We start from the raw sequence: 22,162 nt of genomic DNA, 5'->3' as shown, positions 1-22,162 counted from the left end.
GGCTTCAGCCCAGGAGTCTGACACCACACCTGCGTGGTTGGGATGACTGTATTTTTAGAGACAAGTTATTCAGTACGTTCTGTTTCTTTCTTGAGGAGAAAGCAAAAAACTAAAGGGCCAAGGCTGCACCAGGGGAATGGAAGGTACACTTAAGGGCTGAACTATTTAGGCCATTTTACCTGGCTGACATAGGGATGGGGGTTGGGAGGGGAGAGCAGGAACTGCAGCCCAAATCTCTGGCTCCCATAGGCCCTGCTTGAAAGTCTCAAGGGATGAGGGATTGATATCCCAGCACTCATAACCCATTTTTGGCATATCAGTTGGGGAATATTAGTAAGGGGTCAAGTCCAAAGCAGAGGCTAAGAGGCTGGGAAACCAAAGAATGCCTAGGAACTATACACATAATTGAGGTTGAACTCTGGCCCTGGGGCAGAAACTGTTAGTGATTTTGTCAGAAGGTGAGCAGAAGCCTGTTGTGATATTTGTCCCAATTTGAGGCAAAGAGAAGCATCAATGTAGTGCTTTGATAATACTGTAGTTGATATTCTCCAGCCGTATTCCTTTTCAAGACTGTGCCAGGTGGTAGGATAAAGCAAATGGGATTGAAAATTGATCATGATTTCTAGCATATAGGTATTGTGCCAGGTATTTGATGAAGGTCAAGGATTGAATATTAGGATTGTTGGGGATTGGTGTCATCTGTAAGTTATTAATTAATTCACTAACTATTCATGGAGCACTTACTTGGTGCCGGGTACTAAGAGAAAGAGGTGAAAGCCATTTTCTGCACGTAAGCAGATGAGAAAGGCAAACATGTGACAAGTACCATGGTAGGGTCCACACTGCTCACTCTGAGAGCCCAGAGGACGTCACCTAAGCCAGCGTTAGGAGGAAAGTGGATAAGTAGATATGAGGGTGGACTTCCTGGAGGAAGTGATGCCTGGGCTGGGTCTTCAAAGGTTAGTAAGAGACTTGGTCGAGTAGAAAAGTAGGGGAGGGACATCCCAGGCAGAAGCACAGAGTGCAGTGAGTGTCTGGGAGTGTAAACAATTTATTTCACAGGCTGTTTGTAAGGCAGTGGTGTGAGTTGAAGCTGCAAGAAAATAACAGGTGTCAGATGAAGAAGGGCCTTGCATGTCACACTGAGGTATTTTACCCAAAGGCAGTGAGAAGCTACTGAACAATTCTAAAGAGAAGAGATGTATGACAGGGTCTGCATTTTAGAAGCTCTTCCTGGTTGTGATGGGGACGAGGACTGGGCAGTGGATAGAGCAGGAGCCCAGCTTTTAATGCTGACCCCATGGTCCTCCCATGTGCCTTATTGTACCTTTCTCTCTATAAAATGTATTATGTAGCCCTTCCCTTCCTTAACCAATGTATATATTACCACTCTCCAATTTTAGTCAGGTTGACTCAATGTTTCCAAACATGCCATGTTATTCCCATCTCTGAGCCTTTCAGCAAATATTTAGTAAGTGCCTATTATGTACCAGCCACTTTGCCTGACGGAGAACCAAAGGCGAACGAGACATGGAACCTACCTTTCAGGAGCACACAGACCAATAGGAAGATGCCCATGGGAGCACAGTGTGACTGTGAGCATCATAGACAAGCACCAAGGTAGTGCTTTGAAAATACTCTAGGATCATCTGTTTTCCATGAGTTCTCCAGGTGGAGCCAAAGGGTTTTTCAAAGGGCTGTGGTATGGGGTAAGTTGAGTACTGTGGGCAAAATGAGAGAGGGAGAGTCCTATGTCTAAAAAGCCCTCCCCCTTCTCTGCTAAACCCTGCCCATCCTCAGGCTCTGCCTTCACTCTGTACAGAGCCAGGGTGGTGTTTCTATATACTATACACCAGTCATACTCTTCTACTCAAAACTGTTCAGTGGCTTCCCACGACTTTGGAGTAAAACACCTTAGTATGGTATTCCAGACCTTTCTTTACCTGACAAGGTAATGTAATGGTTTGGAGCTTGGGCCCTGAAGCTAGACAACAAGATTTTAATCTTTGTTCTACCACTTTTAAGACATACTATGACCTTGGCCATAAATTCTTGGTGCCTTGGTTTCTTCATCTGTAAAGTGGGGCTGGTGGTAGCTGTGTCGACTTCATAAGGTTATTGCAAACATAGATGAATTAATATGCATTAAGGCTTTAGACTGTTCCTTGAGATGTGAAAAATATTGAATCCTTATTAGTTGTTATTATTATCAATTTTTATTCATTTTCTTCTTAGCACCCATAGCATGTCTAGAATCTTGAAGCCCTAATTACCTATTATTGTATTGCATGCTCTGTTTTTTGTGTTGTCATATTATATTCCAGAATAATTTTGTTCTCCTTTGAGGCAGCATACATTGCACATGTGCCTGTACTCCTGAGATACCCACAGTGTTGGGAGGGGGATGTTAGGGTGACCAGCCATCCCAGTTTTCCCAGGCTTGAAGGCTTTCCAGGATGCTAAAATCAGAAAAGTCCTGGGCAAACCGGGGCAAAGTTGTCTACCTTATAAGCAGTGGGCACTTCAGTTTTGCCTTTTATTTATGTCTTTTGGTCCCAAACTTGAAAGAAAGCTTGCTTTGGCTTTCCTGCAAATTTTTATTTACTGGCTACAAAATACAAAGTTGCACCCTCAGGGTTTCTTTGGGGTCTCCTGAGATTCCCCTGAGGAACTCCTGAAAAACCTGTCTTCCATCAGCTCTGGGTATATTTCCTAGAAATTGTGGACAACTCCATAAGAGCCTTCCTTAACCTGGCCACAGCCCCGGAGATCTCCTCCTGCCTACCACTTCCTATCTCTTTTGGCGTTCTTATCATGACTCTAATCTACATACCCTTGTTTAACTCAGTGACAAAGCCTCCTTCACACAAGAATCATCTGTTTTCCCACGAGTTCCCCAGGTGGAGCCACAGGGTTTCTCTTCCTTTGCAGTCCCAGCTCCACTCCCTCTTGGGACCGTGTTTGCTTGGGCCAGTTGCTTTTCAGACAGCATGTCTTCAGGATCCACTGAGGCCTCTCTTGGTATTCCTGAAAGCCATGACCGTGTTTGCTGAGGGCCTGCCCGTCTTCTCCAATACAACCGAGGCTGGGTCTGCAGCCTCTGAAGGTTTCCACCCCAGCATACTAGTTTATTAGGGCTGCCCTAACGAAGTCCCACAAGCTGGGTAGCTTCCATAACAGAAATGTATTGTCTTGCAGTTCTGGAAGCTAGAAGTCTAAGAGCAAGGTGTTGAGAAGGGCTCTTTCCGGGGAGGCGGTGAGGGAGAATCTGTTCCAGGCCTCTCTCTTGACTTCTGGTGGTTTCCTGGCAGTCTTGGCCATTCCCTGGCTTGTAGATACATCCCCGGATCTCTGCCTTCATCTGGCCATGGCGTTCTGCCTCTCTGTGTGTGTCTGACTCTCCTCATGGCACTCTTTTTGGAAGGACACCGGTCCGATTGAATTAGGAGCCCATCCTACTTCACTGTGGCCTGATCTTAACTAATTACATCTGCAGTGACTCTGTTTCCAAATAAGGTCACATGCAGAGGTACTGAGGGTTGGAACTTGAACTTGTGAGTTTAGAGGGGACACAGTTCAACCCTTAACACCCAGGCCTTGGGGTGAGTCCCAAAACTCCACAGAGGCTGGAGGCCTCTTCTCCATGGGCAACGTCAAGCCCATGCGGTCACTGTCCTAAACCCACTCCAGTTCTCCATTCATTTTGTGTTCATCACTGACTATTTCTGCTGCCAGGTTCACATCGTCATTACTAACCACTGTTCACCACTCTCTAGGACGTTTGTGACTGTAGGGATATTTAGAAATACAATGGGTGCCTGATTCATTCGCTCTAAATTGGTGACTGTCCCATCTTCTTAAAAGGGCAGCCTGCTAAGGAAAAGTTGTAGCCATGGCATATATGCAGTAACTATTACATCCTGACAAGTAATAACTATAAGTTGCTGACTTTTAGGGTGCTCTGGAGAATACCATGGTGTGCACAGACAGGGGTTGGACGAGCGTGTGTGTGTGTGAATGTGGGTGTGCATGAGTGGCTTATAATAAACAAACATTAGCAGACGCTGCCCTAACCTTCCTGCAGGCATTAAGCCCCGGGCATGTAGGGAACAGCCTGCATAGCCTCACTCGGGCTGTGGCTGCCTCATTCTGTCAGCTCCCTGCCTCGCTGACCCCTTCCCCTCCTAAGAGATAGCTCTGTTTCAAAAGATAAACACTAGGAGTCACAAGGAACGTGAGGGAAAAGTCGAGCAAGTCTCCCAGTTATTTTTTCCCCTGGTGTTCTCTCACTAGAAACCCAGACGATCTTTGTGCATGAGGTATTTCCGACTCAGACAGTTACAGCCCGAGATGCAAGGGCAGTGATGGATCTTCATAAGGGTCGGGGGTGGGCCAAGGAGCGGATGGGGAATGGGGACTCCAGCATGTCTCCTCGCCTCTTTCCAGGGCAGCCCTCCTCTGAGAAATCCCAGGGACCGAGGAGGCTCCTAGCTAGTGCCCGCTTATGTGCCAAGCTGCCAGGCAGGCTGCTAGCTTGCTGGGAGGCGGCAGGCAGGCTCCCCGCGCAGCTGCTCCGTGCCAGCTCAGGGAGCTGTCGGCTCAGCGCCCACGCCTTGCGCTCCAGCTCTGGGCAGCCCCGGGTGGGCTGGGGGAAGGCGCGAAGCTCCCTTCGTGACTGCAAGTTGACTTTCTCTCGCTGTTGCTGCCGGCAGAATACATACACCAATGCAGACAAGCTCCTAGAAGCTGCGGAGCAGCTGGCACAGACCGGGGAATGTGACCCCGAGGAGATCTACAAGGCGGCGCGGCACCTGGAGGTGCGCATCCAGGACTTCGTGCGCAGGGTGGAGCAGCGGAAGCTTCTGCTGGACATGTCTGTCTCCTTCCACACGCACACCAAGGAGGTAAGAGCCCGCGGGGCAGGCGCATTGCCTGGATGGGTTTGTTCTGGCAAGGGTCACGTCCGTTTCCTTGCATGATGACCCTCCAGCTATGCCCAGCGTCCTGGGTGGTCTGGAGTTCCCAGCCTCCTAATGTTGATGATATGAACACCTTGCTACTGATAACATGTATGTAGCTCACAAACAATATGGGGCAAAATTTCCTCCTCATCTCCATCGAGGAGGGGGCCACAGAGACAGGTGGTTTCCGGAGACTGCTGGACCTGGAGATATGTGGGAATCCCTGGTATAGAAATAGTCACTATAGGGAGAAATATAAGAGGATCAAGACTCCCTTTCCACCCCACACCCTGTTGCTCCTGGTTGCTGTGCCTGTCAGAAATTAGAGTCCCGCAAGAAACAGAGAGTTTGCAAATGTGTTCTATGTTATTTTATTTTTTAAAAACGGAAGGTTAAGTCTTTATACTGAGTTCTGCCACACGGGGATACTAAAGGAGTTGGTCCTCACTTTGCCTGAGGGTGGAGTGACAGCCAGTGAGGGAAGGGGACTGGGGGACCCTCCACACAGGAGGAAGTTAGCTGGGCTTACGTCTGGCCCAGTCGTTCAGGACGTGGAGACAGGAGAGCGGAGGGTGGGTGATGCTATGTTGTCGGCAGGGCAGAGGGGCCCAGAGAGAGGAGGGTTGCAAACCTGCGATTGCTTTACGTTTCTGATTAGCACGGGGCACTCTGAAATTGAGTAAGTGGCCAGCGAGGAGGCACATTTAGCATCTTCTATAATAACACCCTTGGCAGAGAAATTCATTAGGTACATGCATGCTTGCGTTCCCCCAGGAATTCATTTTAATGGAGTATTAATTAAAGTTTGATCGCTGCTCAGGAGAAAAAAATTAACCCCACTTAATTAAGTTGATTTTTGAAATTTGAAATGCATTAGGAAGCCTGGTTATTACTCCTTCACAGGCTTCCTGACACTCCGTGGGAATGAATGCAAATCATCGCAGCGCCTATCAGAGAAAAACATGAAAAGATAATGTTTTCTAAACGGAGATTCCCCAGGCAGATGCAGGGCTGGCGAGCTCCCCGACGCCGACTCTGCTTCCCCTCCACGGGACCACAACCACGCTCTGACTAGTGTGTCTGTGAAGCAGGGGATTAGCTGTAATCCAGGTTTTCCTGCCTGGTTGTCTGCTTGCTGGTGGCTCACCCCATGCTTAATAATGGTCTCAGAAACCAAAGGGATGCGTTTTCTCCTTTCATTATGAGTCTGCAGATGCTAGAATGGAGCATGGATGAACCAAAGTCATGCTCCCTGTGAGGGCTGTGGGGTGCTGTCTGTACAGGGACAGGGTGGACTAGGTCAGTCTCCATGGAAGGGCCACTCCTGAAAGGGTGACCATGGCTTCCAGGAGCCTTTTCCAGCTCCAGCTCCCACCTTCTGTACATGGAGCCAGGAGGCTCAGGTTCTAGTCCAGATTCTGCTGCTCCAGAGTCATGTGGGCTTGTGCAAATCACTACATCCCTGGCCCTGGGTAGCCTTGTCTATAAAATTATGCAGTTGGGCTCAGAGGCCTTAAAACTCCTTATGATTCCAATGTGAATTCAAGATTTCTTTCCTTTTCTTCCCTTCTTTTTCGTTACTTGATATTGACAAGTATGTTAGCTAGTACTTTTTTTAATTGGGTACCCACTGCTTGCCAGACACATATATCATTACACACAATCCTCATGGTAATCTTATGATACAGATTATTTTTCTTTATTTTATTTTTTTTCCATTAACATTTATCCCCCCTATACCTTCTTGCACTTCCACCCACCCACGCCCTCCCTCACAATCAGCACACTATTGAACATGTCCGTGAATTCTTTCTCTTTTTTTCTTTTTTGATCAATCTCTCCATACCTCCCCCAATATCCCCTCACACCAAGTTACCTGCCTGCTCTCTATCTATGAGTCTGTCTCTATTTTTCTTGTTAGTTCAGTTTGTTCATTAAATTCCACATGAGTGAAATCATATGGTACTTGTCTTTCTCTGACTGGTTTATTTCACTTAGCATAATGTTCTCCAGGTCCATCCATGCAGTCGCAAAGGGTAAGCTTTTCTTCCTTGTAATAGCCGAGTAGTATTACATTGTGCAAATGTGTCGCAGCTTTTTTATCCACTCACCTACTGATGGGCACATGGGCTGCTTCCAGATCTTGGCTTTGTAAATAACACTGCAATAAACATAGGGGTGTGTTTACGCTTCCAAATTAGTGTTTCAGGTTTCTTTGGATAAATTCCCAGAAGTGGAATTGCTGGGTCATAAGGCAGTTCCATTTTGAAGTTTTTTGGGTTTTTTTATTGATTTCAGAGAGGAAGGGAAAGGGAGAGATAGAAACATCAATGATGAGAGAGAATCATTGATTGGCTGCCTCCTACACACCCCACACTGAGGATCGAGCCCACAACCCAGGCATGTGCCCTTGACTGGAATCAAACCTGGGACCCTTCAGTCTGCAGGTGGATGCTCTGTCCACTGAGCCAAACCAGCTAGGGCCATTTTGAAGTTTTTGAGGAGCCTCCATACAGCTTCCCAGAGTGGCTGCACCAGTCTGCATTCCCACCAGCAGTGCATGAGAGTTCCCTTTTCTCCACATCTTCGACAACACTAGTTGTTTATTGATTTATTGATGATAGCCATTCTGACAGGTGTGAGGTGATAGCTCGTTGTGGTTTTAATTGCATTTCTCTGATGATTAGTGATGAGCATCTCTTCAGATGTCTGTTGACCATCTGTATGTCCTCTTTGGAGAAGTGTCAATTTAGGTCCTTTGTCCATTTTTCAATTGGATTGTTTGGTTTTTTGGTGTTGAGTTTTATAAGTTCCTTAAACTTAAAAACTCCTTATTAGATGTGTCAGTGAATATGTTCTCCCATACAGTGGTTTCCCTTTTCATTTTGTTGATGGTTTCCTTTGCTGTGTGATATAGATTGTATTAAACATATTTTCCAGTGAGGGAACTAAGGCTAAGGAAGGAGCTTATGTAAGGTCACAGAGCTAGTCAGCAGTGCAGAGACTGTGCCTGCCTCCCTACACCCTGCGCCCTTGCTCTGAACTGCTACCCACACCCTGCTGTCCTCCCCCCCCCCCCCCCCCCGCCTGCTTATATCTCCTCCTCTCCTCTGCTCTACTTCCTTCTTCCTACTCCTTTTTTTTCCTCTTTACATTTTCAAACCCCAAAGCAGGGGCTTGATGGGGAGAGTAGAACTTAGCTTAGAAATGTAAAGTGTGGCCAGGGGTGCGGGTGTGGGAGATAGGAATAATCATTAACCATTATTTTCCCACAATGTCTCTTAGACCTTGCTAAGCTAGGTCCTGTTTGAACCTGAGACGTGTTTTCACACTGAGGCTCAGCTTGTAACAGGGGTGGGGAACATCCGGCCTGTGAAATCATTTGGTCTGGCCCTGCCAAGGCATTAGGGGTGAGTTAATTAAATGTTTGACCAAATAGAGCAGGCTAATTTTTAAGTTGATAATTGTGTATGGCCTGCGAATGATGTTATAAATATCCAAATGGCCCTTGTCGGAAAAAAGGTTCCCCACCCCTGGCTTATAAAATCCATTCATATGAAATAGTACTGAAGGGGGCAGTGTAATACTGGGGGCAGGTGAAGAAAGAGAACAGGAATGAAAGTGTATTTAACACCTGCTGTGTGCTACGTTATCTATCAAATCAATAGCCATGAGAATTACCATTTTTATTCCAATTTTACGGATCAGAGAAATTCATAATCTGCCCAGGGTTTTGTAGCTAGGATGTGGTAAATGTAGGAATTGACCCCAAATCTTTCTGACTCCAAGCCCCCTGCTTTTTCTCCTGTGCCACACAGACCTTTAATAACGGTCGGAGCATAGAGACTGGGAGGCATTTTCTCCAGCAGGAGAACACAGGAGGCTGGCAGGAAGTAACACAGTCTCTTTCCTCAGGATCCCAAAATACAAGAGAAATTAGGAGCCGTCCTGCCTGGATGCAGAAGGAGGGCTGTGATTTTGAGGATCCTCTAATCAAGAGATCTGTAACTCAGATCAACAAATTCTGACTTTTGCTCAGGATGGAAAGAAAAGCAGTGTTTTGAGTAGCTGTCATGGAGTCCTGGAAGAGTATCTTTAGGGGTCAGCAGGGCTTCCTGTCCGTGTGCTCCCTACCAGCCCCCTTCCCGCCCCAAACCAGTCTGTCTGAGGCCCCCTTTAGGCAGAGGAGAGAGTAAGCCTTGTGTGTATGTACGTACACACCTGTGCATTCTGTGCACAGATGCATGTATATGCACATATACATGTGCACACATAGACACGTATAGGTTTTACACACATACACACATGAAGTACAGCACGATCTTGGATGTCAGGAGATCTAATTTTCATATCTAGATCTTTACTTGGCATGCTGTGTGCTTTTGGGAAAATTACTTAATCTCTATTACTTTGTGATATTTATTATGATTATTACAGAATTGAATGCTACAATACTAACAGCTATATTTTTTCCTGGTAGAAAACTTCCTCCCAAATTTATCCATAGAGCATCTCTGAAGTAGGCTTAATAAGGAACTTAAGGACTCAAATCAGGCTTCATTTTTCCTTGAAATTCTTCCCTGGCGCTTCCAACCTCCCAGCAGACTGGACCGGAACACCATGTACATACCTCCATCGATGGTGCTGGGATCGCACTGAGCTGATTGGCTCTTTATTAAATCCAAAGTGCTCATATATGCAGTATGTTTGGGGGTTTGAATGTGTGGCTATAGAGTCTGCTCTACATTCTGCCACTATGTCTGATCCATAGAGATGCTGAATAAATATGAACAGGTTTACTTGACAATGGGAAGCTAATCATTTCATTTAAAAAAAAAATTTAATGAGGAGAAAAGAGGAGAAAGCTCATTCAATCATGTTTGCTTTACTCCAGTTCTTTTACTGAAACTCTGTAGACAAGGTATCTAAAGGTGAATCTAATATTCTATGGGAACTTTTTTTTCCAGAACCTGTGTAATAAGCAGAAATGCATTATTAGGTAGGCAGAATTGAGCATCCTTGGATAGTTTGGTGAAGAAGGAACTCCTGTGGTTTGATCTTTCCATATTGTATTTAATACCTTTCAAGATCTGCCACCTCTCAAACCCTAGTGTGAGTCCTATTTGATCCTGGGCCTAATAACTTGTAACTCCTTCCTCTTGACTCTATAGGCAAACTTCTGGCTTTTTACTCAAGGCAAGATTATTAGCCAAATCTACAAATCTGTTAGGGAATTTGGAGTTGCTATGGTTGTTTTTCCCTCTTACAGTAAATAGAGTGAATGGGTGATCTTCCACTCAGTTTTACTAAGTGGTCGGAGGTGGTATTGGGGGTGCTGGTAAATATTGTCATAAATCCTTCCTGCCAGGTCATGGTTAAACTCCTTCCTTCTTCCCTCCTTTCTTTTCTTTCTTCCTTCATACCTAACTACAGTTATTTGCTGAGTTTTTCTTGAGTGCCAATGTGTAATAGAATGTCATTGTAGGATGTAATTTTGAAGGAATTAAAGCCCCTTTTATAGGAGATTTCTGAGCAGGAACTGCATATCCATCTCCATAAATGATGTAAAACCTAGACATCCTAGGACTTCCCAGGCTGAAGTTCATAATTTTACTTTTGTCCACTTCCTACATCAGAAGATTTACTCTAGTTAGGATCAGCGAAAAGACCGAAGAAAGATATGAGAAAAATACCCTCCAGTCTCATTTCTTCTGCAGATTGAAGAATCTGCTTGATCTTGTTGGCCCTGCTCTGTGAATTCTTGAGACCATAGGAATCTGGGTGGGGGGTTGAAATCCTCTTAACTGTTTCATTGCAGTGTTATTCATAATCTTGAGTAATTAGAAACCATCTTAATTTTCCATGCTGGGCGATTTATTAAGCAAACCATAGTGCATCTATATAGTGGAACACTATATAGTCATCATAAGTCACCTTGTCAAAGATCATTGTTGGCATGAGGAAGGGCTTGTGTTATAAGACATTAAAAAACTGTATCTCCAACATGACCACACACAGAGAATAAAGACCAGAAGGAAATGCGCAAAGAAGTTATGATATATTCGATTGAAAATCAGAGACAATCTCAGTAAGTGTTATTTTACAAAAATAAAACTTTCCATCCATACTTAGAAGAGCTGTGTGATTTTTAAAAAAAGTGACAAACATGTGCTTTGGACCTTCTTTTGCAACCTGAGCCTCAGCTATTAGTATGTATTGTGCTGAACTTTCAGATGTCTCCTTTTTGCCTGGGGACAAGGGCAATTGGCTGTTGGCTGGTCTGGCGAGTCAGAGAGAATGTAGGAGAAGCATTTACCCACGTCCTCATTTTTTTTTTCTCCTGTGAAAAGACACCTATAGTGTCATCTGCTCTTCAGATATTGTCAAGTCAGAATTCTCTTTCCTTGCTGTGGGTCCATGGAAATACTATAATTGCTGGGCTTTCAAAATATCCATTGTTAGATATTTTTGTAGTAATAATATGAAAGTCAAATAACGAAGGAATGTGGCCAAAATAATCAACATTAGCTGTTTATTAGACTGCTTAATTAAATGCCCATTTCCATTTTTTAACCTAGAGAAATGTGTCCTGCTCAAATAGACACACACACACACACAAATACAAATACCACAGACACTCATACATACACATGTTCTACCCACCCACTCTAGAACCAAAACTAAATCCGTCTTCCACAAGGAATGATGTCCTCAAGGACAACACAGCTTCATTCCCTATTTCTACTGCCCAACTGCCATGGTGTTTATTTAAAAAATAAAAGCTGGTAGTCAATGCCAAAGAAAAACAGTCTCTTCAATATGAGGGCAGGGGAGGTTCATGCTGTGGAATTGGTGCTCCTTCAACATCTCCAGGGGTCAGTCTCGTGGAGCAGCGATGGCGGCCAGAGCTGAGCAGCAGCCAGTCTGCAGGAGAAGTAACATCACCTCTTTTCTTAACCACTCATCCATAAGCCTTGTGGTTTCTATAAACCTCCCTCCCATGTCCCCTGCTTCCTGCCTTTTCAGTGGCCCTTCCCTCAGGCTGCCTCACATGCAAGCATGGACTGGCCCCTCCTGAACTCACTGGTTTCACTCTTAAAGCTAAGCTTCTGCAGGGCATTGAAAGGCTCCCTAAACTCTACCCCCTGCCAAGGCTCTGGAAATTCTCAAATTAGGACCATTCTTTTGGATGCAGATATTTTTGGCCACAACCATCTGTGTTCTCTGAGGGAAACACCACATGAAGCCATCTCAGTGTACATGTCAGCAGGGGCCAAGCAATCATTGCCAAGCAGAGAGCAGAGTCCTGCACGAGTGGGGCACAGCACAGGTGCATTTGATCAAGAAGAGGGGGTCTGGAAACGGCTGAAACAGGAGATTCTTTCTGGGGAGCAGGTGGGTTGATAGAGAAGGTGCAGGGCTAGCAGAGGGTAAATAGGAACCAAATTGGAAAAGAGGAGGAAAAACCGTGTGCTTGCTGCTACCAAGTTCCCTCCCTCACTCCATAATTTTACCTCATTCTGGCAGTTACTAGCTTGTGATGGCTTGAAGTGAGGCTCATTCTGACATGATCTCACTGGTTACCTGCTAATTAGTAAATTATTAATGGAAGTGGCTCTCTGATTTGGATTCTTTTCAAAGCAATCGAGGCATGTTCTCCAGGGATAAGTCAGATGGACACATAAAGGGAAAGAGGCCGATAGGACATTCAGATGGTAGAAAATTACAGCCTAAGAAATGGACAATTGCCGAAACCAGTTTGGCTCAGTGGATAGAGCGTCGGTCTGCGGACTGAAAGGTCCCAGGTTTGATTCCGGTCAAGGGCATGTACATTGGTTGCGGGCACATCTCCGGTAGGGGGTGTGCAAGAGGCAGCTGGTCGATGTTTCTCTCTCATCGATGTTTCTAGCTCTCTGTCCCTCTCCTTTCCTCTCTGTAAAAAATCAATAAAATATATATATATATTTTTAAAAAGAAATGGACAATTGACCCTTACTCATAGTTTAGTGACAATGATGTTTATTTCTGTCCACTTTATGCATCTGAGTCTGCAATTTAACTTTGCTGCCACCAGGGGGTGACTGTGTGCATATGGTCCCCTGGAATTTCAAGTAGCTTTCTACTCAAACTTTCCAGGTTGTCCTAGTGTCTTAACTTGTCAGGGAAGTCTGGTACTCACTGAAGTCTGTTAATAGTGTCTTAAGACAGTTACCCTCAAACTGGTGCTAAACTGTTTAGACTTTGGATGTCTTGATGTCAAAGCCGTGAGTGCAGTTTTTCAGTTTAGGCAGGCATCTCTGTTATTGCCTCCGTCTTTATATCAGCTTTGAAGGGAAACCATAGCATGTGAGAGCTAGAAGAGACCTTAGAGACAAGCTAGAAAACCCACACACATGCACACACTCACTTCATTTTAAATATGAAGTAATTGAAGTAAAGTAGTTTTCCCCGGGTCAGAGAACTACCCAGACAAGGGCAGAATCAAGAATTATCCTCAGAAAATATCAATTCTATTCAAGAACTCCTTTCCCTCTGGGCTTTTAGTTCATTTGTTTTGTTTTGTTTACAGAAGGGAAAATAGAGAAACATGTCAGGGAACCTTTGTCTCTAGTGCCTTCGTCTCCTTCCCTGTCTCTGAATCAAATCGTCTTCCATCACTAGCCATTTTGACATCTTATTCTCTTGAAGGTAGACCTTCCTTTCTTTACCAGTCTGCTAACCACTGGGCTGTGCAACAACTGGTCTTGTACTTGCTTGTTTATCTCTTAGCTGGTTTTCCTCAGCAGAAAGTTTTAACTTCGGGAGACAAGAGTTTCTTTATAATGTAGTGGAATATAGGAACAGAAATCTGAAAAGTTAGTTCCAATTCATTAATCAAAGAATATTTAGAAGGAGGACACTTTTTTCTGATGATACGGACTTGAGGTCAGTAGGTGTTCTCAGATTTCTTTTTGTTTGTAACTCTTGACACCTCGTTGTTGTTGTTTTAGCAGTTTTTGTCTTTGACTGTCCCTACAATTTAGCTGCATGATCACCAGGAGGAGGAGTGTTATTAGTCATGGTGGATTTCCTGAGGACAGAATGACACTTTCTTCCTAGACCTATACCAGAGATGGTCAAGTTTTTATTAAGGAAGGGGAAAGGACCTTCAAGCGATGAAGCCATTAATATAGCTTAAGGATGGTACTGACAACAGAATTACCTTAAATAAAATAAAATCCTCAAGACACTTTTCTGCCTCTTTCCTGTCTCTCTCCTTCCTGTATCAGTGAGTACCAGACTTCCCTGGCCAGTTTTCAGTCTCAGTGCCTGCACTGCATTGAGACATCGAGTTTAGTTTTCTCCTCTTAAATTACCTGCTCCAAATCTACAATTTTCATCCCTCTTCACATTCCCTCCCTCCTTCCTTCCCTTCCCTTTCCTTCCTTCCTTCCTTCCTTCCTTCCTTCCTTCCTTCCTTCCTTCCTTCCTTCCTTCCCTCCTTCCTTCCTTCCTTCTTCCCTCTCTTTATTCTTTTTTTCCCCCATTAGAAATATCTGAACTTTCCAGCCTCTAGGCCAGGGGTGGGGAACCTTTTATCTGCCAAGGGCCATTTGAATATTTATAACATCATTCATGGGCCATACAAAATTACAACTTAAAAATTAGCCTGCTATATTTAGTCAAACATTTAATTAAATCACCCCTAGTGCCTTGGCAGGCCCAGACCAAATGATTTCATGGGCCTTATACAGCCCTCAGGCCGGAAGTTCCCTACCCCTGCTCTAGGCTTTCCTTAGACATCCCAGGACAAAGCAGCAAAAACAGAAAACAGAGGCCCAGCTCAGCCTAGCATATTGAAGAACCAAATCCATTGTTGATCTTTTACCAAATTCAAAATGAAGGAGTATTTCAAACTTTCCCTCTGCCTGCTATTCTCTTGAAGGTAGACCTTCCTTCATACCAGAAAGTATGAAGTAGCATTAAGCTATAGTGACCAATATCCTGAAATCCTGATTTCATACTAATTTGAAATAAATACATTCATCCTTGTAGGAATATGTATCCCAGCTTATATGTTCTGAAAAACTTGTTTTGTGTTTTTATAACAAAAAGCTTATTTGTAAAGAAAATAAATTGAACTAATTACAACCAAATTGCCAGCTGCTAAATGATGGGGGCTCTGAATAATAATAATTTGGTTATAGCTATCATCACAATGCTACAGGCTTATTAATAAGGCTATATGTTTATTAAAAGCATTAATAATAAGTATATCATTCAATCCTAATAATCTTTGAAGTAAGCAGGTTCTTATTCTCCCACTTTGCAGATTATGAAACTGAGGCTCAGAGAGGTTCTCACCTGTCTAGGAAGGACACTCTTTCTATACTGTTATTCTCTACCTCCAGGGCTTAATAATCTTGTTAACTCATCGTTTTCTCTCTCCTGTCTAAAGAACAAATAATAACTTGTCCAAAATCTGAAGACTTATTTTTGTCTATTATTTCTTTTCTCACCTTTTATTACAAAGGCCATACCATGATTTCCCATACTAAACCAAATAGATGAAATAATATTCTCAAAGTGGATATTTATCTATTTTTAATTGATTTCAGAGAGGGGAAGGGGGAAGAGAGAGAGAGAAATATTGATGTGAGAGAGACACATCAATCAGTTGCCTCCCATATGTACCCTGACCGGGGATCGAACCCACAACCTAGGTATATACCCTGAGCAGAAATTGAACCTGCAACCTTTTTTGGTGTAGGGGATAATGCTCCAACCAACTGAGCCACCCGGCCGGGGACTTATCCATGTTTTTAACTTACAGAAGGTTAGAACCAGAAAGTAACTAACGACTTCATTTTATGCTTTTCCTAACCTATTTTACACATAAAGCCATGGCAAGCAAGGGGATAGCAATTTACTCAAAGGCAACACAAGTTATGGGAAGAACGGGAGCCAAAATCTATATCTTTTAACTCCATCTATCAGTTTCTCTCTCTATTGTTTCCCCCCACCCCACACCCACCCCACACCCATCCCCCGGTAGAGCCCTGAGCTTATCTTTCTTGCTAGCCAGCTGAAGTGTCCCTGTTTCTAAGCAAACATCCGACTCATCTTTCCTTCCGTCATTTATGAAAGCGCTCAGCAAGGGTAGTTAGAAGTGGAGCACTGTGGCAGGCCACTGAAGACCTAGTTTCAGTATGAGGAAGAGCTATCAATAAAAGAGTTTCCAGTAATTCAGTTAAACTCTCCATCATTCCCAGTGCGTATTCTGTTCAAAACACTGTACCAAGCTTTTTTTTCTCTCTCTCTCTCGTTAATCCTTACCCAAAGATACTTTTTCCATTGATTTTTTTTTAAATATATATTTCTTTATTGATTTCAGAGAGGAAGGGAGGAGAGAGAGATAGAAACATCAATGATGAGAGAATCATTGATCGGCTGCCTCCTGCACGCCCCCTACTGGGGATCAAGCCCGCAACCCAGGCATGTGCCCTTGGCTGGAATCGAACCTGGGACCCTTCAATCTGCAGGCCGATGCTCTATCCACTGAGCCAAGCTGGCTAGGGCAACCATTGATTTTTTTTTTTTAAGAGAGTAGAAGAGAAGGAGGGAGGGAGAGCAGGAAAGAACAAAACATCCATGTGAGAGAGACACATCAATTGGTTGCCTCCCACATGTACCCCAACGGGGGCCGGGGATCAAACCTGTAACCCAGGCACATGTCCTTGACCGGAAATCGAACAGGAGACCCTTCAGTGTGCAGGCCTATGCTCTAACCACTGAGTGTAGGCTCAGCGGCCAGGGTTACACCTAGCTATTTTAAACTTGTCTGACTAGTAATATTCTGACTGCATTTCATCATCTCGAATATCATGGGGGAAATATACTTATTTAAGATAAGATACCTCTTTTAGCATTCAAATTCCTAACCAACCTAGCAATCCCACAAAGAACAAATTGATTTAACGCAGCATATATTTCCTTAATTAGCCTTCATTTGGTTCTTATTGAGTATCACATTCTTCTTTACATGTTTGCAAAATGGTGATAAATTTCTTGGAATTGACATGTAGCTGCCTGGAGGAAGTGTGTGGAGCCCTCCCTTCCCTCCTTTCTGAAAGATAAAGTAGTATTTGTTCATAACCGTCTCCTGTTCTTCCCAGTCTCTCAAACATGAGTGATCTCCCTGCTCTAAGGCCACCAGTTTCCCTGAACCACAAGGAAGCGAAGCCAGGGGTACCTCCCAGGCTTAGGGAATGCAGCACTAACAGGGTAAACTTAGCAAAGATGGGTAATGTATATCAATGTAGAAGCACAAACCGACCCCTAAGTGTGCTGATGAGGACAGTCTGGCATTGCACTGACTGGGTGAAGGTAGGTTGCGTGGCCCCAGTGCGACTTTCTTGCCCTTGCCCTTGCCCCAGCCCTGGCCTCTCCTGTCTGCCCTGAGTGAAGTCTCTGCCCTCTCCCCACAGTTGTGGACATGGATGGAAGACCTTCAGAAGGAGATGCTGGAGGATGTCTGTGCAGACTCGGTGGATGCGGTCCAGGAACTGATCAAGCAGTTCCAGCAGCAACAGACCGCCACTCTGGACGCCACGCTCAACGTCATCAAGGAAGGCGAAGACCTTATCCAGCAGCTCAGGTCAGCGCCTCCCTCCCTGGGGGAGCCCAGCGAGGCCAGGTCAGCACGGGCGGTGCTTTCCAGTGGGAAATGCCTCAGACTAGACACGAGATAAGTCATGTCCCGGTCTTGGCTCAGCCACAACCAGCTTTGTGGTCGTGTGTGATCTTCAGTGTCTCCATCTGTCCGATATAAAAATGCCTGCACCATATGCAACTTGAGTTTAAAATGAAAAAGTAAACAGAAAAGCGCTCATCTTCTAAAGCATTATTTATCATTCATGATGTTATTCAGCAATCAATAAGTAACATAAGTACAACAGAAATTAGCAAAACTGAACAGAAAAACAAATAGCATCTTCATTAAGAATTATGGCATATTTAGTCACATGGAGAAAGAGCCATCAGCAATATAGTGCTCTTTGGATCCTGATCTCAGGCTGAACTCTGAATTCCAGTGCCCGAGTCGGCAAAATGTGACCCAAAATGGTTGGCTTTGGCCCATGTGGAGTGTGTGGTGGTGTCCTGCTCTGTTCTTCGTTACCCATTTAGCACCTTTCCACCATTCCTTGTTGCCCAGATAACAAAAATCTTCCTGTGTCAACATAAACTAGCATAACTCATAAGAAAATTCTTGTCCAAAACCTCATATTTATTTAGAATCATTCGCACCATTGCCTCCTTTCTGTTGGTGTTAACATCTAGTTTCCTGCTCCTGTCAAGGGCCCTGACTCAGAGACTGTCATGAGGCCTGGAGCAGGCCCTCAGCAGCCAGCGCTGTGCCCAGGTGCTGTCTGAATGGGGTTTGATGGTGCTAATGAGGCCTGCCCGCAGGGACTTGTTCCTATCCCAACATCACTGAGTGCCGGGACCTCTGCCAGCTCTGGACAGAAATAATCTCATCAACAAGTCCCAGCCAAGCCAGGGCCTGAGGGAATGACTTCAAGTGAGAGGGCTTTCCCCCATATCAGTTGTCTAATTAAATAAACAATGAGAACTTACCTTTCAACGTCCCTGGCACGTTTTTCTGTTGGAAATTAATTATTTCTACTCTAAATATGCACACGAGATGCTCTGAATCTTGCAGTTGCATACTAACAAGACAGTCTCTGTCCCTTGATCCCTAGATTCATCTTCATGAATACATAACACATGACAGTTTTGTCTGCTTACCTAGGAAACTCCACTGTTCCTTTTTGTGAAGAAAATTACAAATAGCAGGCAGGCGCTTCACCTCTCTGGGTCTCAGCTGCTTCGTCTGTGTGATTAAGGGGCTCGCTCTAGATCTGTCAACTCTGGGATTTTGTGATGGCTTTGTGTTTTCTCTCCCAATATTTTCACAAGCTTGGCTGACTTCAGTCTCGGTGGGGCTGGGTTTGTGGAGATGCCACTTGCTCTTAACAACTGCCAACTTGCACCATACCTAAGGGCGGAAGGCTACTCAGAGATGGTGGAGGCAATGACGTGGCAGATGCCAGTTCCACAAGTTTAAGTTCCATGGATTTCAGAGAGAATCATAGGCGTGTGAACAAGAACCCCTGGTGACCATCTATTACCCCCTCCCTCCCAGCCTGACACTAGCCTGGGCTCTTCTCCCTGACAGCAAGACCAGGCAAACAGAAAAAGGAGTAAATGGTGCCTAGTGGGCCTTGGCCGGCTGCCTCACACACACCAGGCACACATCTTCTTTAGGCCTGGCACTCGTCACTGAAGTCCCTAAGGCGGCTTCCCATCCTCTCTGTGATTCCCAGTGAGTGTGACACTGACATCGTTGCTGTGCTGAATGGTCAGAAATTATGCTCTTCCTTCTGGAAGGTGTGCAATGTAGAGAGGCTGAGAGGGATTGTCAGAAAGAATGGCCACATCCTCCCAATAGCAAAGCTCTCAACAAGTGCATAATGCATAGTATGAGTACATCTCTATGTGCCTCGTGACTGGGGGTGTCCACGCAATGGTGGGTTTCATGCCCAAATAGGCTAGGGCAGTGGTCGGCAAACTGCAGCTCGAGAGCCATATGCAGCTCTTTGGCCCCTTGAGTGTGGCTCTTCCACAAAATACCACGTGCAGGCACACACGTACAGTGCGATTGAAACTTCGTGGCCCATGCGCAGAAGTTGTTTTTCAGCCTGGGCGAGTCTATTTTGAAGAAGTGGCATTAGAAGAACTGGGGGTGTCGGTCGCATGTGGCTCGTGAGCCACGGTTTGCCGACCACTGGGCTAGAGCTAGGAGGTAGGATTGGGAGCTGTCTGAATGATAGAAGGAGAAGCTCTTGACAAACGTCTTATTCTCCCTTCAGAAGCAGGTAGTCTGAGCTCAGATACCACTGCTTCTGCGACATACACAGACGCAAAGGCCTGGTTTTCAGAAAGCTTGCTGATGAGAGGATTCAGAACTAATGATTTCCCCCTTGTCATCTGACTTCTTAAACTGTATAAGAAAGCAAGACGTTGCAAGATATTGAATGTGACCATTTATTTCAAGTTTTAGGGCTACCCAAGGCCCTATGGGATGTTATACCTTCTTAACCTCCAGTTCTCCTATTACAGTGATCTCTTTGGAGATCTCCACCACCTTTTCTTGGAGCAGGTCAATGTGTTTATCTCATGGTTCCCGTCTACAACCTGTGACCCCCCCCCCCAATACTTCTGTATAAACTCAGAAAGTGTACCCCTCCCATCTTCCTGGCTAGATTCCACCTTCTTCTAACGCCCAAATCAGAACCCATCCTCTTTGGAACCTTGTTGCTGTCTCAGCCTCTTGTGCCCTTCCCTCTACTCTCCCCAGCTGGGCCAGTGCCCCAACCAGCACCTGATATTTCACTTGTGTACTTTCAGGAGTAACAGTAGTCCATACAGCACGTACCTGGTCACAGAACACGCTCACATACACTGTCTTGTTTGACAACAAACTGTGAAGTGAGCAGGGCAGGGATTATTAAGTCCACTTTACAGGAGGCAGCTGGGGTTTGGGGAGGTCATTTCCCAAGGCCACTAGCCCATGTGTGTCAGAGTGGGGACTTACTCCAGGCTTGCAGCCTCCAGTCCCGTGCTAACTACAGCTTGGAGCCTGTAACCTGGCATGGCATTATAAAGTGGGTGAATAATATTGGCAGACATTGTCTTACTTTAACAACAACCCTGGGAAGTAAAATTAGGAAGAGTTTTTTATTCTATGTCTTTAATGTGTCAACTCTTATGCGTTGTGTTTAATGTGTCTACTCTTATGCATGTGTATGTGTGTGTGTGTAAAACTATACATATTAGAGTACACATATGCATGGAATCATTCCATTTCTCCAATGTTTTATGCTCTCCAAGACGAGCTGCTGTGCTGTGAACCCTAAAGAGGATGCATGTGTCTTTGGTTCACCTACTGAGCAGATGGTGCCTGGCTCTCAGCAGGAGTTTGATAAATGGCTGTCACTGAGTAACTCAGCTGATTCCCATCCACCTTGTTCAGAAGAGGAAGGCCCCCTGTCCTGTATCACTTCTAACATGCAAGGCCCCTCCCTCCTCTCCCCCTCTGCCACAGGGACTCAGCCGTGTCCAACAACAAGACCCCCCACAGCAGCTCCATCAGTCACATCGAGTCGGTCCTGCAGCAGCTGGACGACGCGCAGGTGCAGATGGAAGAGCTCTTCCATGAGCGGAAGATCAAGCTGGACATCTTCCTGCAGCTGCGCATCTTTGAGCAGTACACCATCGAGGTAGAGACTGCGGGGGGGGGGGCAGTGGGAGGGGGCCATGGAGAGTGCTGGGAGGCCTGCCATGGCCTGCTGCCTGGCCAAGGGCGCTGCCTCAGGGTCGAGGAAGGACGTGTAGCCTAAGGAGAATGGAAGGATTTTGCATCAAGGATACGTTTATAGAAATCAACAAGTTCTCATTCCGCCTTGTTATCTTCCTCCGTCCCTCTCACCTCCGCTGCCCAGTAGAGCTCCTCTGTTTTACTGTCTGGGGACAACTTCATTGAGGAGGTTTTGGTTGCTGTGCTTTGGACGCTTGGTACTTTGGTTCCTGAAAGGCCATGGAGTTGGCTGTGTGGGGCGTGAGGTAGAGTCCTGGAATTCTTATCGTCATGAGTAGGTAGGTGTTAAAATTAGATCTTCTCAGTTGATGACTGTAGGTCAGAGATAAGCTGACATCTGTGTGACATCCAAGAAGCCAGGAGCCACAGGAAGGAAGACCTGTGTCCTCAGTTTGCTTTCTGCTTATTAAGAAGGTAAGTCTGTGCTCAGGCCATTTGGTGGTCAGCGCACAGCCTCCTCAGTTCATTCTGAAAAGGTCAGAATTGGGTGTTCTGGTATAGTAATGTCCCCTTCGTGATACTTGGTAATAATGTCGGCCCCAAACAATATCCACCATTTATTTGTTTGTTTGTTTGTTTGCTTGCTTTGAGTCAGTAACTGAAGCCAGGGAAGTAAATTTCTGGGGTGTGGAGAGTGCCAGACACTCAGGTGCTTTGTCCTTCTCAGAGGCGGAGGGTTAGATTAAAAGCACTGTCTCCTTTTTGCTTCCAGCTGGTGTGGCAAAAGGGAAATTCAGTTCTCTACCCACCTTTATAAAACTTTGTTTTGCATTTCTACCAT

General features: G+C 45.2%; 1 protein-coding gene across 4 annotated transcripts in view; it reads left to right on the top strand.

Moving 5' to 3' along the window:
• The window catches only part of LOC307096987 (kalirin), a 473,518-nt gene that overhangs the window by 338,246 nt on the left and 113,110 nt on the right, over positions 1 to 22,162 (top strand). For 2 of the 4 annotated variants that reach the window (XM_079766806.1, XM_079766805.1), the window contains exons 11-13: positions 4,713 to 4,904; positions 17,429 to 17,598; positions 21,109 to 21,283. In XM_079766806.1, the coding sequence (XP_079622932.1) occupies positions 4,713 to 4,904; positions 17,429 to 17,598; positions 21,109 to 21,283 (537 nt within the window). Of the gene's footprint in view, positions 1 to 4,712; positions 4,905 to 17,428; positions 17,638 to 21,108; positions 21,284 to 22,162 lie in introns of all 4 variants that reach the window. The other 2 variants (XM_079766804.1, XM_079766803.1) reach the window with 1 other exon arrangement.

Source organism: Cnephaeus nilssonii, assembly GCF_951640355.1.
Source record: "Cnephaeus nilssonii genome assembly, chromosome: 3".
In the NCBI taxonomy this organism is placed as follows: domain Eukaryota; kingdom Metazoa; phylum Chordata; class Mammalia; order Chiroptera; family Vespertilionidae; genus Cnephaeus; species Cnephaeus nilssonii.
This window is presented reverse-complemented; position numbering and strand designations above follow the sequence as displayed.